Source organism: Heterodontus francisci, chromosome 20 (assembly GCF_036365525.1).
Source record: "Heterodontus francisci isolate sHetFra1 chromosome 20, sHetFra1.hap1, whole genome shotgun sequence".
In the NCBI taxonomy this organism is placed as follows: Eukaryota; Metazoa; Chordata; class Chondrichthyes; order Heterodontiformes; family Heterodontidae; genus Heterodontus; species Heterodontus francisci.
In genome coordinates, this window is record NC_090390.1 from 89907790 (window position 1) to 89926088 (window position 18299).

The window sequence follows — 18299 nt, forward strand, 5'->3', positions numbered from 1 at the left end:
TTATATTTGATTGTCAATGCACAACATATCATTCACCACATTTAATTCATCATCTGAGAGGATATTTGAACTAACTGTTCCCACAGCTTTGACAAAGCCAAATGGGCTAAGAAATAGCCTGTTGATTTTATTAACTGAGTTTGTACCATGTCCAACTAAACTCAACTCAAAATCAAACAGACCAACAAAATTCAACTCAATGTGTCCCAAATTACTTCACATGAACTCAACCCAAATAACTCAATACATTAAACTTAACATAGCTTAAATCAGCTCAACAGACCTCAATATAATTCAGCTCATCCCAAACCCATATCATTCAGTTTTCCCCAGATCGCCATAATTAAACTCAAATCATAATTCAACTGAACATAGCCAATGTAACAACTCATTTCAACTCAACATTACTGACCTCCCTGAAAGCCAACAACACCCAGAGGAACGCAGGAAATTCTAACTATTTAACTGCAGACATTACAACTGTCAAAGGTGCTGCCTTTAGGATGAGATGTTAAGCCAAGCCCCAGTCTGCTTTCTCAGATGGACGTAAAAATTCCCATGGCACCATTTTGAAGACGAGCAGGGAAGTTCTCCCCCGTGTCCTGACCAATATTTAGCCTTCAACCAACATCACGAAAACAGATTATCTGGTCATTATCACATTGCTGTTTGTGGAATCTTGCAAATCAACTGCTGCATTTCCTTCATTACAACAGTGTTCAAAAGTACTTCATTGGCTGTAAAGTGCTTTGGGATGTCCTGTGGTTGTGAAAGGCGCTATATAAATGCAAGTCTTTTTTCAAAGTAACCTAGTGTAACTGAACACTGTCCAATATAATTGAACACAGCACAGTAAAACTCAACACAGCTCAACTCAACTAGCCCAACAATACATCTCAATGTTAAGCCAAGCATAACTCAAGCTAATATAGTCCAGCAGAACAAAACTCAAAGCAGGCCAATAGAATTCAGCTCAACATAGCCCGACATAATTCCTATCCAATAATACATTGCAATTACATCAACCTAAAGTGAAGCTAAACCTTTATAATTCACTACTTAGGCCCCAGATGGAGTATTGTGTTCAATTCTGGGCATCACACTTTAGGAAGGCAATTTACTAGAATGGTACAGTTATGTGGAGAGACTGGAGAAGTTGGGATTGTTCTCCTTTGAGCAGGAAAGATTAAGGAGAGATTTGATAGCGCTGTTCAAAGTCATGAAGGGTTTTGATATGCAGAGTTGTTGGAATTTGGAATTCCTGGAAGGTGGAAGCAGATTCAGTAGTAACTTTCAAAAGGGAATTGGATAAATATTTCAAAGAGGGAGATCTGCAGAACTATGGGAAAAGAATGGGGGAATGGGACTAATTGGATAGTTCTTTCAAAGACTGGCCTCCTTCTGTGCTGTAAATTGCTATGACCGCACAAGTCAATGCATCACATGACTATCATGCCTTCTTCAGTTGCTGTATTGTAACAGCATCTATCCAGTCACATGGGGAGTGGTTTATTGCTCCTTTGCTAGTTTGTTGATGGCATCAGTGCAGCTTTTATTGACCCCCTGTTTCTGTGGTGCCCATGTTATTATGTTTCATTGCATAGTGACACTTGTTCTAGTGAAGTGTTTCAGGCCATTCTGACATTTTGAACGTCCTTTTTCCTCCAGGTGATAGAGGATTGAGTGGCTTTCCTGGAGCTAAAGGTACTGAGTTTGATCTAATGTTATTTATTAAGTTATTAGGAAACAGAAATAGTGGTTAATTGTTCTTTTCCATTGTTAACCTGCAGTGCGAATTGATGTCAAATGTCAATCTCAGCTCCGTATTCTTAGTGTTACTTTACTTTTGGGGTCTATATTTCCTTATTTTGTCATTTCAGGTGACACAGGAGAGCGAGGTTCTCGAGGATTACAGGGTAAGTAGCTCATCTTTTTACACAGGAACTTTCAGTACAAGACACAGGAAGTAATGAACTCAGTGATGTCACTTTGCCCACAAGTGTTGCTAAACAGTAATTAAAGTTCTGTGATGTCTCAGTGAATGGCTCAATGTGATACTGAGCTTTAGATCTGATGATCCCAGGCAATGCTCTGAGCTGTTAAAAGAACAGGACAGAAGCAGAGATGCTTCCACAGACCTCAGAGTCCCACAGCTAGAAAGGATAAAGGAAATATGACTCAGCAGCAACCCCTACTGATGGTGTGGTTATTGGGTACGGAATAAGCTGTGAACAGGGTGGGCAACCCTGGTTGGACGTATTCTAGGATGTTTCATCACAAGACCTCCCGCCTTCAAGTATTGGTTCCGCCATTGGTCGCACGGCACATCCATCCACCTGGTGTGTTGCCTTCCCAACCAATTGGAAAGTGAACAGACTCTGTTACCCAAGTGGATGATTCCTGATGATCAAACCATCTGACAACATATAACTAATAACGGAAAGAATTCAAAGAAAATGGAAAAAAAAGCATCATTTTTCTTTGAATGCTCCATGCCGCAGAGATTTCTTTTCCTCTGCAGTTTGCTCACAGCAGTGTCTGGGAGAAGAACCTTTAATCCCTGGAGATTCCAGGATGATGTGGGACAGTTGTGTTGATGGCTGTCCTGTGAACACTAACTGTCTATGCTGCAAGTGAAGTGATGGATGACACCCACAGTCTCTGCAGCCTGGACCCAGCCCGAGGTGACCCTACCAGCAGAGCAGAGCTCCTCGATCACAAGAGCAGAGCAGGAACAAAGACAGAGGCTCCTCAATGACCTTAACTGCACTAATTGCCTTTCTTGGGATCATTGCAGGTGAACCAGGTGCACGTGGCCTTCCCGGATCCACAGGAGAGCCAGGACAGAAGGGATCAGCTGGTGAGTAATCGTGTCACATCCTCTACACCCTCACTCCTTCCTTCCCTCGATCTCCCTCTGTTATCCTCCTCCAGTCTACTCCAAGCTTGGTGCCCCTTCCATCACCACCTCTTAATTTACCTCATCTCCTTCCTCCTCTTTTCAACTGGGCTGCTGTACTGACTGGAGCCTTGACCCCTCAGCTGGATTTCTGAATGGATGAAAAACTACAAAGTCATTGCCATTTCTCTAAGAGCAGGAAGAAAGCTCATGAAACGACATCGTAAAATCTTAACCTGTACTGTGCAGAAAGTGAGGTTAGAAATTCCTGGGTCTCTGACGGACTGTGGCGGCATTGCGGGTTTCTCATTGATGCCTCTGAAGGATCCCCCACACATCCCCTCCCCGTGTCTCTGTGTAACAGGGAGCAGTGACCCCTCCCCGTGTCTCTGTGTGACTGGGGGCAGTGACCCCTCCCCGTGTCTCTGTGTGACTGGGGGCAGTGACCCCTCCCCGTGTCTCTGTGTAACAGGGGACAGTGACCCCTCTCCGTGTCTCTGTGTAACAGGGAGCAGTGACCCCTCTCCGTGTCTCTGTGTAACAGGGAGCAGTGACCCCTCCCTGTGTCTCTGTGTAACTGGGGACAGTGACCCCTCCCTGTGTCTCTGTGTGACTGGGGGTGTGGGATACAGGGGGTAGAGTATTTACTGGGTGTGTGTTGGGGATACAGGAGGTAGAGTATTTACTGGAGGTGTGGGATATAGGGTGTAGAGTATTTACTGGGCGTGTGGGATACAGGAGGTAGAGTATTTACTGAGTGTGTGTTGGGGATACAGGAGGTAGAGTATTTACTGGAGGTGTGGGATATAGGGTGTAGAGTATTTACTGGCCGTGTGGGATACAGGGGGTAGAGTAGTTACTGAGTCTGTGTTGGAGAATCAGGAGGTCGAGTGTTTACTGAGTGTGTGTTGGGGATACAGGAGGTGGAGTATTTACTGGGGGTGTGGGGTATCGGGTGTAGAGTATTTACTGGGGGTGTGGGATACAGGGGGTATAGTATTTACTGGGGGTGTGGGATACAGGGGGTATAGTATTTACTGGGGGTGTGGGATACAGGAGGTATAGTATTTACTGGGGGTGTGGGATACAGGGGGTAGAGTATTTACTGGGGGTGTGGGATACAGGAGGTAGAGTATTTACTGGGTGTGTGTTGGGGATACAGGGGGTAGAGTATTTACTAGGTGTGTGTTGGGGATACAGGGGGTAGAGTATTTACTGGCCGTGTGGGATACAGGAGGTAGAGTATTTACTGGGTGTGTGTTGGGGACACAGTGGGTAGAGTATTTACTGGGTGTTTTGGAGATACAGGTGGTGGAGTATTTACTGGGGGTGTGGGATACAGGAGGTAGAGTATTTACTGGGTGTGTGTTGGGGATACAGGAGGTAGAGTATTTACTGGGTTTGTTTTGGGGATACAGGAGGTAGAGTATTTACAGGGTGTGTGTTGGGGATACAGGAGGTAGAGTATTTACTGGGTTTGTTTTGGGGATACAGGAGGTAGAGTATTTACAGGGTGTGTGTTGGGGATACAGGAGGTGGAGTATTTACAGGGTTTGTTTTGGGGATACAGGAGGTAGAGTATTTACTGGGTGTGTGTTGGGGATACAGGGGGTAGAGTATTTACTGGGTTTGTGGTGGGGATACAGGAGGTAGAGTATTTACAGGGTGTGTGTTGGGGATACAGGAGGTAGAGTATTTACAGGGTTTGTTTTGGGGATACAGGAGGTAGAGTATTTACAGGGTGTGTGTTGGGGATACAGGAGGTAGAGTATTTACAGGGTGTGTGTTGGGGATACAGGAGGTAGAGTATTTACAGGGTGTGTGTTGGGGATACAGGAGGTAGAGTATTTACAGGGTTTGTTTTGGGGATACAGGAGGTAGAGTATTTACTGGGTTTGTTTTGGGGATACAGTAGGTTGAGTATATATTCAGTGTGTGTCGGGTACAGGGTGTTTTTGTGGGGTTTTTTGGAGGCTGTTTTTGGGAGTTGGTGTTTTTGCAGGTGGTTTGGGGGCAGCTGGGGATTATTTGGCTCAGCTGCGGTTCACTGGGAGTTTTCAAATTTATTGGGGGGTTTTGAGGAGGTTGTTCTGTCCTTTGAGAAACTCATTAATTCTCTTCTGCTCCTTTTACAGGTGCTTCAGGTGCAGACGGTCATCATGGTCTTCGAGGTAAATTCTGACCCCTCACATGAGGATGAATGTGGGGGAGAGGGCGGGGTGGTGAATTGGGTTGAATGGTGAATGGAGTGATGGAATGAAGGAATGGAGTGATGGAATGAGGGAATGGAGTGACTGGAGGAATGGAGGAGGGGGTGAACCTGTGGTGAAGGAGTGAATGGCGGAGAGGGAGATGGCAATAGGAGCATGTGATGGGATGGGGTAGGGGGTAAATGATGCATTAATCGATGATGCTCAGTGCACTTATTTCCTGCTGTTTGCCATCAGGTGAACAAGGACCCCGGGGTTTACCAGGATTGCCCGGAGATCCAGGCACCCGTGGTGAGTAATCGGGACTGGATTGAGGGGAATCTGACATTCCCTGGGATTCTGGGACCACTGCAGGATATTTACAATGTACTGTCTGATCAGCTGTGGCTTGTCTCAAAGACATCAGTTTCAAGTGACTGAAACTTTTGACCCTGTATTCCACTGTGTAGTTTTCCGCTGCTAAAGGCAGGGGTCTTCATTCAGGGGAACCTTTGTAAAGTATTGAAGTAATAAAGGACTTGCATTTCTATAGCATCTAACACAACCTCAGGATGTCCCAAAGCACTTTACAGCAAATGAAATACCTTTGAAAAGCAGTCACTGTTTTCTGGACAAATCCAACAGCCAATGTGTGCACAGCAAGATCCCACAAATAGTAATGAGATAGCGAAAAGTTACTCTGTTCATTGTTGAGAGATAGATATTGCCCAGAACACAGGTAAGACCTCCCCTGTTGTTCTTCTGATAGTGTCTGTAGGATGTTTTACAGCTACCTGAGAGGGCAGACAGGGCTTTAGTTTATTGTCTCATTTGAAAGTTGACACCCCAGACTGTGCAGCATTCCTCAGTACTCACCCTCTGACAGTGGTGCTCCCTCAGTACTGCCCCTCCAGTAATGTGGCACTCGCTCCGTACTGACCGTCCGATAGTGCAGCACTCCGTCAGTACTGAACCTCCGGCAGTGCAGAGCTCCCTCAGTACTGACCCTGCGGTAGTGCAGCGCTCCCTCAGTACTGACCCTCCGACAGTGCAGCACTCCCTCAGTACTGACCCTCCGGCAGTGCAGAGCTCCCTCAGTACTGACCCTCCGGCAGTGCAGAGCTCCCTCAGTACTGACCCTGCGGTAGTGCAGCGCTCCCTCAGTACTGACCCTGCGGTAGTGCAGCGCTCCCTCAGTACTGACCCTCTGACAGTGCAGCACTCCCTCAGTACTGACCCTCTGACAGTGCAGCACTCCCTCAGTACTGACCCTCTGACAGTGCAGCACTCCCTCAGTACTGACCCTCTGACAGTGCAGCACTCCCTCAGTACTGACCCTCTGACAGTGCAGCACTCCCTCAGTACTGACCCTCCGACAGTGCAGCACTCCCTCAGTACTGACCCTCCGACAGTGCAGCACTCCCTCAGTACTGACCCTCCGACAGTGCAGCACTCCCTCAGTACTGACCCTCCGACAGTGCAGCACTCCCTCAGTACTGACCCTCTGACAGTACAGCACTCCCTCAGTACTGCATTTGGAGTGCCAGCCTAGATTACGGACTGAAGTCTCTGGACTGCGACTTGAACCCACAATCATTTGACTCCCAGGTGAGAGTGAGACACAGTGAGCCAAGCTGACACATTCCATTTTTAATCTCTAACACTCTAATTAAATTTTCATTACAGGTGAACCTGGTACTCCTGGAAAGGTCATTAACCTCAGAGGTGAGTGGATTAGTGAGTGAGTCAGTCACTTGGAGCTGGAACAGGAGGAGGCCATTCAGCCCTTCGAGCCTGTTACACAGGAACAGGAGGAGGCCATTCAGCCCCTCGAGCCTGTTACACAGGAACAGGAGGAGGCCATTCAGCCCCTCGGAGCCTGTTACACAGGAACAGCAGGAGGCCATTCAGCCCCTCGGAGCCTGTTACACAGGAACAGCAGGAGGCCATTCAGCCCATCGAGCCTGTTACACAGGAACAGCAGGAGGCCATTCAGCCCATCGAGCCTGTCACACAGGAACAGGAGGAGGCCATTCAACCCTTCGTGGATGTTCTGCCATGCAATGTGATAATGGCTGATTTGTGACCTAATATGTAACTAATATTTGCCTTTTCCTCAAAAGCAAAGCATCTGGGGCATAGTGTCTGTGGTTTGAAGTGTTTCTGGATGTCAGACTGAGGTTAAATCTGTTCAATTTTACTCTCTCTCAGAATCAGACAGAACTGCGGTTGTACAGGGACCGCCAGGACCTCCCGGACCACCCGGATCCCCAGGACGATCAGGTAGGTACACAATATGAATGGCTGACAGTGAAGGTCTCACACATACCCCTCCTCCTGTGCTACCTGATGTCAGAGAGCTGGGGGAGTTAACTGAGGCTCCGGTCACGTTTAACCTGAGCATCTGAGATGCAGAGTTCAGGCCTCACAGTTTTGAATTAGTCCAAACTGAGCAATGTTCATCTAAGCTTAACATTCAGTCTATGTGCTGGGACCATGTAGCAGGAACTTTAGTCTGTAGCTAACCCCCGTTTTTTTTTCTTTTCATGGGGACAGTGTGGAGGGAGCGTTACTCTGTATCTAACCCCGTTTTTTTTTCTTTTTTGCCCTGTTTTTTTTTAAGGTGGCCTTCATACCCCAGGCGCCTTTTATATTTTTCACATCGAGGGGGCCTTTATTCCTCAGGCCCCCTTTATATACATATTTACAGTTTTAAAATAACTTTATTAAAACCAGATAAATCAACAAAAAACTCAAATTAAAATGCCATTCTCGGCGTCAACGATGCACTCCAGTCCCTGCGGTGCCCACCGGTCGCGGAAGGCCTCAAGCGTACCGGCGGACACCGCATGCTCCTTCTCCAGGGACACCCAGGCGCGAACGTAACCGCGGAAGAGGGGCAGGCAATTGGGGAGGACGGACCCCCCGACGGCCCGCAACCTGGACCTGTGAATTGCCACCTTGGCCAGGCCCAGGAGCAGACAGACGAGGAGATCCTCCTCCCGGCCCAAGCCCCTCCGCTCCGGGTGCCCAAAGATCAGGAGCGTGGGACTGAAGTGCAGCCAGAATTTGAGGAGCAGCCCCTTCAGATACTCAAAGAGGGGCTGCAACCTCGCACACTCCGTATAAACGTGGAACACGGACTCGTCCAGGCCGCAGAAAGTACAGGCGGCCTGGGAATCCGTGAACCTACTTAAAAGCCTATTGCACGGGACTGCTCTGTGCAGCACCCTCCATCCCAGGTCCCCGATGTAAAAGGGGAAGACTCCCGCGTAGAGAGACCTCCATCGGGGTTTCCCCTCGCCGCCAGATGGCAACGCGGACCGCCAGGGCATGTCCGGCCAGCTGACGAGGGCGAGGAAGTGGAGAGTGTGCAGGAGCAGCCCGTACAGGAAACCCCTCCGCGCCGATTGGAATGGCACGGAGGGCATTTCCGAGAGGCGGCTCGGGTTGTGCGGGACCGGCTCCCGAGGAGGGTTTCGGGGCCTGGGTCCGATGAGCAGTTCCGGCCGAGCGGGGGTCAGCCCGGCCGGGATCGCTCCGCACTCCCGGGCCCCCTCACCACCCGCAGTGAGTGGCGTCCCGGGGCTTTCAGCTACTCCTTCGCCCGCCGGACCATCCCTGGCGTCGGCCGCCCGGTCAGCCGAGGCACTCTCCTCCGCCGGCGGGGGAGCGCCCTGACTGGACGCGACCATGTTCCAGACTCGGAATAGATCCCGGTAAAAGACAGGCAACTCCCTCAGAGAGGCGCGGCTAACGGACTCCACCGGGAGCTGCGTGTCGTCTTGAAGGCAGTGACACTGGCGGAAAAAATACGTCGCCAGCGCACACCATCTGGGAGGACGCTCGACGTACAGGTATCTCTGCAGGGTCCGAAGGCGGAGAGTCGCAGCCTGGGTGCGGACGCACACCAGCGACTGACCGCCCTCCTCGATCGGGAGACTCAGGACTGCGGCAGAGACCCAGTGTTTCCTCTTGCCCCAGAAGAAATCGACGAGTTTCTTCTGGATCTTGGTGGCAAATACAGGGGGCGGGGCCAAAGTGACCAACCGGTACCACAGCATGGAGGCCACCAGTTGGTTTATGACCAGCGCCCGGCCTCTGTAGGAAAGCACTCGGAGCAGTCCTGTCCAATGTCCCAGCCGAGCGGTGACTTTCGCCTCCAACTCCTGCCAGTTTGCCGGCCAGGCTTCCTCAGCGGGGCTAAGGTGGACTCCCAGATAGAGGAGGTGCGTGGTGCTCCACGCAAAAGGTGTCATCTCCTCCGGCAGGGAGTCCACCTGCCACTGACCCACCAGGAGTCCGGAACATTTCTCCCAATTGATCCTCGCGGAGGACGCGGCAGAAAAGGTCTGCTGGCAGTCGCGCATCCTCCGCAAGTCAACGGGATCTGTGACCGCGAGGAGCACGTCGTCGGCGTAAGCCGAGAGGCCGACCCGCATGGCCGGCTCGCGCAGAGCCAATCCCATCAACCTCTTGCAAAGCAGGCACAGGAAGAGCTCCATGCAGATGGTATACAATTGGCCGGACATGGGGCATCCCTGACGCACTCCTCTCCCAAAGCGAATGGGCGCCGTCAAGGACCCGTTAACTTTTACTAGACAGTCTGCGGCGGCATATAAAAGTCGGACCCGGGCTACGAAATGCGGCCCGAGTCCGAAAGCGGGCAGAGTCCCGAAAAGGTATTCGTGATCCACCCTGTCGAACGCCTTCTCCTGATCGAGGGAGAGAAAGGCGACCGACTGACCAGTCCTCTGGGAAAGATGGATCAGGTCCCGGACCAGGTGGATGTTGTCCTGGATGGACCGGCCCGGGACCGTGTAGGACTGGTCAGGGTGGATCATGTGGTCCAACACGGAGCCCAGGCGGGTAGACATAGCCCCGGCAAAGATCTTATAATCCGTGCTGAGGAGGGAGACCGGACGCCAGTTTTTAAGCAGGCGGAGATCGCCCCTCTTCGGCAGCAGAACGATGACCGCCCTGCGCCACGAGAGGGGTATCTCCCCGGTCGCCAGGCTTTCCCCCAGGACCCGCGCGTAATCGTCCCCCAGGACGTCCCAGAACGCCCTGAGGAACTCCACGGTCAACCCATCCAGTCCTGGGGATTTGCCCCTCGAGAGCTGGTGGAGGGCGCCAGTCAGCTCCGCCAACGTGAGCGGAGCCTCCAATCCTTCGGCGCCCTCCAGGTTGACCTGCTACAGGTCCTCCCACAAAACTCTGCGCGCATCCTCGCTGGACGGATCCGGAGAGAACAACGCACTGTAATAAGTACGGACCAGGAGGCCCATTCCCTCCAGATCCGTGATGGAGGATCCGTCGTCGGCCAGCAGCTCGACGAGCTGCTTACGGACCCCCCGCCATTTTTCCAGCGAGAAGAAGGGTGAGGCGCGGTCCAAATCTTCCAGGATCTGGATCCGCGACCTCACGTACGCGCCTCAGGACCCTATGAGCTGCAGGTCCCTCAGCGTGCCCTTCTTCTCTTTGTACGCCTGCCACAGGGCCGGGTCCGCGACGGCATGACCGAGGCGGGACTCCAAGTTGAGCACCTCCCTCTCAAGGCGCCCGATCTCGGCCTCCCGCCTCTTGGTCGACCCCTTCGCGTACTCCTGACAGAAGACGCGGATGTGAGTCTTGCCCACATCCCACCATAGCCTCAAGGAGGGGAAGCACCCCTGCTTCCTTCTCCAGTCGGCCCAGAATCGACAGAACGAGTCCCGAAATCGCTCGTCCTCCAGCAGCCGGTTGTTAAAGTGCCAGTACGCGGACCCCGCCCGCGTGCGGAGCAGAGTAAACTCCGCCCACACCAGGCGGTGGTCCGAGCACGGTACCAGCCGCATGGAGGCCGCCGAGACGCGGGAGACGTACGCCTGCGAAAATTAGAGGCGGTTGATTCGGGACCCTCCTCCTCCAGACCTCCACATGAAGGCGCTGGAGTCGGGATGGAGATTCCGCCAGACGTCCACCAAGTTAAGGGAGCTGATCAGTCCCCTCAACTTCTCCACCGACGCTTGGCCGTGCTGGGGACCGGAACGATCCCCCATCTCGAGGGTGCAGTTAAAATCCCCCCCGAGGATGATGCACTCGCCGCTATCGATGGAGCTCAAGAGAGCGGACACTTCTTCAAAGAACCGCGCTTGCAACGCGTCGGGCCTGGGCGCGTACACGTTCACAAAGTGGAGCGGCACGCTCCCCAGGCGAACGGCGATGTGGAGCAAGCGGCCCGGCACAAGCTCCTTGACCCCCAAGATCTCCGGCTGAAAAGTCGGGGCCAACAAGATAGCCACCCCACTCGAAATAGGGGTGAGGTGACTCATGTAGACCCCACCCTGCCACTCCAGGAGCCAGGTGGCTTCGTCTCCTGGAACGGTGTGGGTTTCCTGCAGAAAGCTCACCGCGTATCTCCCTTCCCTAAGGACTGAGAGATTGTGAAATCTGCGGTGAGCCCCTCTGCTGCCGTTGATGTTGAGGCTGGCTATGGTTATCTTCATGTCAAAGGTACTTAAAACCCGTCACCAACAGCTCACTGTGAGGAGGGAGTGGAAGTGCACCTGGCCTTCCACTCCCCCAGCAACCCATTGAGGAACACATTAAACCGGCGCCTCTCAACCAGTTTCACACCCGTGCGCTTGCCCGCTTTCTTCAGGGCGGCACGGACGGACTGTATGATCAGCGCCAGATTCGACCAACGGTTGAGGGCCAGCTGAACTTTATCGCAGCAACCCCTGCAAGCCGCGAGGAAATCCCGGAGTTCCGCCGTGGGGATGAGAGGAGATTCGGTGGGAGGCACGAGGGACTCCACCACCTCACTGGCGATGGAATCAAGATCATCCTCCGTGCCCCACAGCGAATCCCCATCCTCCTCCGGGTCGTCACCGCCAGCGGCCGACACATCCACCACACACTGTGAGGCGGTCGTCCCAGCCGCGCCAGCTGGTCCCGCCTCCGTCACGATCCTACCCCCAGGATCGATGGCGGAGGAGTCCTCTCTGGGTTCTATTGTAAAACTGGAGCCTGTGGGCGCCAGCAGCCCAGGACCCCCCTCCACCTCCGTCCCCAGGCCAACGAGTGGTCCAGGGGAGACATAAGATCCCGACTCCGGAAATCCAGCCGGAGCCGAGACCGGAGGCGGAGAGAGGAGGCCATCTCCCGCTCCGCCAGCACCCACAGGTCCAGCAGATGGGGCAGCATTCTCAGTTCTCACCCGGTCGGGTGTCTCCTGGTTGGTGGTGGACTCCGGCTGGGAGGGCTGACCCTCTGGGGCGTCGCCCTCCCCTTCATTCAGGGCACCCGACCCAGTAGCAGTGGCAGAATGGGTGGCTCCCCCAGGCTCCCCCACCACAAGCAGGGTCCCACTTACTCCTTCAGGAGGGGCCTCATGTACCGGGGCCTTCCCCTCCCCTCCATCCTGAGGAATAGGGATCTCCTGCCCGGACTTTGTAGCCTTGGTGGTGGCGGTAGGGGGAACCTGAGGACCCAAAACAGGCGGCAGCTCCCCTCCAACAGATGGGCCCTGCACCTCAGGGCCCTGTGTTATTTCTGTGGAGGGGTGCCTTCTCCTCTTTTTCCCACAGCCTCCGGAACCGACTGAGCGGTGTCTATTGGATGTGCGGGGGGAGTGGGAGGAGGTGCTGTGGAACCACTCTGGGCCGCCGAGGTCTTGCTGGCGGCCGGGAGGTTGGGGCAGTTCCTACGAACATGCCCCACCCCCTTGCAGACGTGGCACCGCGCCCCATCCTAGGTCCAGAAGACGCGGTAGGCCGTCCCCTGAAACTCTATACCGAAGTGACCCTCCAAGACCTCCTCCCGCGCCAGCTGCATGAATAGCTGGCGGCGGAAGGAGTACACATGTCGGAGGCTGTGCTCCCGAAGACCGAACGGGACTGGGGTGATCCCTGACCTCATCTCCCCCAGATGGTGTAGGTGGGGGAGGAGGAGCTCATCAGGAATGAAGGGTGGGACGTCCGACAAGATTACCCGATGCGCAGTGGCCCCCAGAGGGTCCACTGGCAGGAAAATCCCACCCGCTGTGAGCCCCTTACTTAGGGCGAGGGACACAGCCCGCTCGGTCTTCAGGCAGAACACAGCCTTCCCATACATCTTTGAGGCTGCAACAATGGCCGAGGGGCCGACAACCACGGCCATTGCCTTAACACAAGCCTCAATAGTCATATTAGGATGAGTGTAACTCTTCACCCCATGCTTTGATGTTAAGATTTTAAATGGTGACGGGGCCACAGGAGCAGCTGTCGCAGCTGCTGCAGCATAGGAGGGCCCCGCCACTGGAGAGGATTGAGAAGTCATGGGGTAGAAGAGTTACAGGCACTTTGCTGAGAGAAAAAAAAAGAGCAAATACAATAAATCAAAAAAGCAACACTTAAAGGATGTAGCACAGGGGAAGAGGCTGAGGGAGAGGAAGGCCAGGAGGAATCAGTCTTTGTTGGTATTTTAAAGAAGTCTTGTAGCTGGTCTTCCAGTTGGGAGGGTGGGGTGATGTCTTCACCTGGGTCAGCTGTAAGCTGCCAAGGCACACGCCTCCTTCGATGTTCAGATAAGAGAAAAGAGAAGAGAAGTCTCTTCACCTGGGCAGCTCCAGCTGTCCCAGGCTTAGTAGTTGGGGTGGGGAGGGAGCTCCCTATCCAAAGATGTTAAACACAGGAGCTCCCTATTGAACAATGCAGCCCCACCCAAGGTCTTCAGGTCTCTTCTTTCCCCACCCTCAACAATCAATGAAAAAGACTTCAGGATAAAACAAACTCCCAAAAGTTCTTCCAGTTCTCTGCCTTCCTTCCTTTGTTGAAATTTGGAAAAAACTTTTTGTTTCAGTTTGAATCTCCCTCTTGCAGCAGTCACACAGCCTGCAGCCTCCAACCTCTGCACACAGCCACAGTCAGCTGCACCTCGTTGATGCACTCAGGCTCCCAAATCAGAGAGCAGACAATTCCAGTTTTTTTTAATGTGGAGGGGGCCTTTATTCCTCAGGCCCCCTTTATATATTTTTTATGTCGAGGGGGCCTTTATTCCTCAGGCCCCATTTATATATTTTTTATGTCGAGGGGGCCTTTATTCCTCAGGCCCCCTTTATATACACACTTGGTGGGTGGGGTGGAGGGTGCTGCACAGAGCAGTCCCGTGCAATAGGCTTTTAAGTAGGTTCACGGACTCCCAGGCCACCTGTACTTTCTGCGGCCTGGACGAGCCCGTGTTCCACATTTATACGGAGTGTGCGAGGTTGCAGCCCCTATTTGAGTATCTGAAGGGGCTGCTCCTCAAATTCTGGCTGCACTTCAGTCCCACGCTCCTGATCTTTGGGCACCCGGTGCGGAGGGGCTTGGGCCGGGAGGAGGATCTCCTCGTCTGTCTGCTCCTGGGCCTGGCCAAGGTGGCAATTCACAGGTCCAGGTTGCGGGCCGTCGGGGGGTCCGTCCTCCCCGATTGCCTGCCCCTCTTCCGCGGTTACGTTCGCACCCGGGTGTCCCTGGAAAAGGAGCATGCGGTGTCCGCTGGTACGCTTGAGGCCTTCCGCGACCGGTGGGCACCGCAGGGACTGGAGTGCATTGTTGACGCCGAGAATGGCATTTTAATTTGAGTTTTTTTTTTGTTTATTTATCTGGTTTTAATAAAGTTATTTTAAAAATATCAGCCAATTCCAGTGCTGTACCTGTCCTGGGAGTGTTTGATGGGACAGTGTAGAGGGAGCTTTACTCTGTATCTAACCCCGTGCTGTACCTGTCCTGGGAGTGTTTGATGAGTTAGCAACATTTCCAGTTTGTATCTCTTTCTCTCTGTGTCTGTCTCGATCTCTTTCACTCTCATTGTCTCTTTTTTCTCTCTCTCTTTTCTTCTTGTTTCATCACTCCATGGCCTCTCGTTCCCTTCTCCCATTCTCTCTCTCTCGGGTAAGAATTGCAACAGACACTATTATGGTACAAACACTTAGTGTTTTGTTTAAGGAAGCACTGACCTATTTCGAGCTGAGAGCAATTTGGTTCTGATCCATCAAAAATTCAAAAGATAATATTCCACGTGTAATATCCACAATTTCTCTTGATTGTTCTCTCTCTCTCTCTCTCTCTCTCTCTCTCTCTCTCTCTCTCTCTCTCTCTGTCCCTCCTCTCTCTCTCTCTCTCTCTCTCTCTCTCTCTCTCTCTCTCTCTCTCTCTCTCTCTCTCTGTCCCTCCTCTCTCTCTCTCTCTCTCTCTCTCTCTGTCCCTCCTCTCTCTCTCTCTCTCTCTCATTAAAATTGTACAGGGTTCTGGTGAGACCGCACCTGGAATACTGTGTGCAGTTTAACTCTCCACATTTACGAAAGCATATACTTGCACTGGAGGCAGTGCAGTGAAGATTTACTAAATTGGTCCCTGGGATGAGGGGGTTGTCCTATGATGAGAGGCCGAGTAAGTTGGGCCTATATCCTCTGGAGTTTAGAAGAATGAGAAGCGATCTAATTGAGACATACGAGATTGTGAAAGGGTTCGATAGGGTAGAAGCTGAGAGATTGTTCCCACTGGTCAGGGAATCTAGAACACAGAGACACAGTCTCAGGATAAGGGGTCAATCATTCAGGACTGAGATGAGGAGAAATTACTTCACTCAAAGGGTTGTGAATCTTTGGAATTCTCTGCCCCAGAGGGTTGTGGATGCTCCATCATTGAATACATTTAAGGGATAGATAGATTTTTGGTCTCACAGGGAATCCAGGGATATGGGGAGTGGGCAGGAAAGTGGAATTGAAGCCCAAGATCAGCCATGATCGTATTGAATGGAGGAGCAAGTTCGATGGGCCGAATGGTCTACTCCTGCTCCTATTTCTTATGTTCCTTGTTTTCTCTCTCTCTCTCTCTCTCTCTGTCTCTGTCTCTCTCTCTGACTCTCTCTCTCTCTCTCTGTCTGTCTGTTTCTTTGTTTCTGTCTCTGTCTCTCTCTCTCTCTCTCTCTGACTCTCTCTCTCTCTATCTCTCACTTTGTCTCTCTGTCTCTGTCTCTCTGTCTCTGTCTCTCTGTCTCTCTGTCTCTGTCTCTCTGTCTCTCTCTCTGTCTGTCTGTCGTCTCTGTTATTGTCTCTGTCAATCTCCCTCTCTCTATCTCTCACTTTGTCTCTCTGTCTCTCTCTGTCATATTTCCATTTTAACACGTAACCAATCTAAACCCTTGTTGTTCTGTGTCCTGTCTCACAGGTGAGAGTATTGTTGGATCCCCAGGGCCACAAGGACCTGCAGGTCCTAAAGGTGAGTAGATTATTTTTCACTGAGTAGTAAGGAGCAGTGAATAGCTAGGTTCATCTCCTCGCTGGGGAATCCAGAGCCTTCACAAAAGGTGCAGAGGGGTGGGGAAGGATGATGGTATTGGAGCAGTAGGGAGTGGGTGGGAAAGGGAGGGGCGGGATGCAGAGGGGAGGGAAGGGGTACAGGTCAAAAGGTTGTGGAGAGGTGAGGATAGTGATTGAGCTCTGAGCTGGTCTCTCAATCGTGCCTCTTGTGACATTTCCACCTTGTGTTTCGCAGGTGCCTCAGTCGAAGGGCCTCGGGGTCCGCCCGGACTTCCTGGTGTAGCCGGTATTCCAGGTGAGTGTTCGACATCATCATGTTCAGAGACTCCAACACAAACCAATATGGAGATGCACTGTATCCCCACAGGGACATTCAGCACCATCTCAAACCTCAGGGAACTCCTGCACGGATTATCAGGAGTCAAGCCTTCGGGCTCCCCAAGAGTTGATGCTGCCGGTGTTTAACCAGGCAATCGATGCAACCAACCATCAAAGAGTACAAAAGAAAGATGTGCAGCCAATTTGCGCAGAACAAGGTCCCACAAACTGCAATGTGATAAATGGGCAAAGAATGTCCTGTTGATGATGTTGGTCATGGGAGGAATGTTGGCCAGGACACTGGGAGAACTCTCTCCTTCTGCATGAGTGCCAAAGATCATAGGCTCATAGAAACATAGAAAATAGGAGCAGGAGTAGGCCATTTGGCCCTTCGAGCCTGCTCCACCATTCATTATGATCATGGCTGATCATCCAACTCAGTAACTTGTTCCCGCTTTCTCCCCATACCCTTTGATCCCTTTAGACCCAAGAGCTATATCTAAGCTCGCCTTGGTTTAAGGTCTCATTCGCTAGCTGGCACCACCGACAGTGCAGCACTCCCTCAGTACTGCCCCTCCGACAGTGCGGCGCTCCCTCAGCACTGTCCCTCCAACAGTGCAGTGCTCCCTCAGTACTGACCCTCCATTAGTGCAGCACTCCCTCAGCACTGCCCCTCCAAGAGTGCAATGCTCCCTGACAACAAGTTTGACTAGCTTGGATTACTAGCTTGGTCCTACCTAATAGGATTATCTAAATTGAGAGGTAGCTCCCCTCCAGCGAACAGCCAGTTCCTCCACATCCTCCAGTAACCAGCTGTCTGGTAGTCTCTGCCTGGCGAACTGTCGATCAGATCGGTTCAGGTATCTGATTGTTTCAGGTATCTGATTATCATGTTTGCCAGGAGATGTCAGTCATCCAGCCAGTTCAGTTGCAGAGACCCTGCTCAATGTGGGCCAGATAGTAACGGCTCCTTCAGAAACTGCCCAGCAGGTCCTAGGGCCTCATTAGCAGAGCTCAGCTCAGGATCAAATGTGTTAGAAGCTTTCTCCGATGGCTGAGCACTGAGAGTTACATGGGCTTGCTGCACAGAACACAGTGTCATGGTAACTCCCATCCATCTGATGATTCGACATAATTAATCCTTTCTAAGTGATGCCACTTCTTAAGCCCACAGAGTGAAAACGCCTCACTCTCCTCTCACTCTATACTTCAGGTGAAGGTAGACAAGGACCCGCTGGACCCCCAGGACCTCCTGGACCGCGAGGAGCAGCAGGAGGCGATGGTTCCCCAGACTACAGAGGTATCCATTCAATATTAGAGCTTGCAGGAACTATCCCAGGAAAATAATCACTTTTTCACAGCAAATTAACACGAGTGTGTGTCGATGGATTTATAGTAACTATTTAACACGAGTGTGTGTCGAAGGATTTATAGTAACTATTTAACACGAGTGTGTGTCGATGGATTTATAGTAACTATTTAACACGTGTGTGTGTCGATGGATTTATAGTAACTATTTAACACGAGTGTGTGTCGAAGGATTTATAGTAACTATTTAACACGAGCGTGCCTCGACGGATTTATAGTAACTATTTAACACGAGTGTGTGTCGATGGATTTATAGTAA

At 51.8% G+C, this 18299-nt stretch overlaps 1 protein-coding gene across 7 annotated transcripts in view; it reads left to right on the plus strand.

Moving 5' to 3' along the window:
• Positions 1–18299, plus strand: part of col17a1b (collagen, type XVII, alpha 1b) — a 257562-nt gene that overhangs the window by 169203 nt on the left and 70060 nt on the right. For all 7 annotated transcript variants that reach the window (XM_068053211.1, XM_068053209.1, XM_068053212.1 and 4 more), the window contains 10 exons: positions 1669–1704; positions 1881–1916; positions 2798–2860; positions 5035–5070; positions 5347–5400; positions 6775–6813; positions 7300–7371; positions 16263–16313; positions 16590–16649; positions 17886–17972. In XM_068053211.1, coding sequence (XP_067909312.1) covers positions 1669–1704; positions 1881–1916; positions 2798–2860; positions 5035–5070; positions 5347–5400; positions 6775–6813; positions 7300–7371; positions 16263–16313; positions 16590–16649; positions 17886–17972 — 534 coding nt within the window. The remainder of the gene's footprint in view (positions 1–1668; positions 1705–1880; positions 1917–2797; positions 2861–5034; positions 5071–5346; positions 5401–6774; positions 6814–7299; positions 7372–16262; positions 16314–16589; positions 16650–17885; positions 17973–18299) is intronic.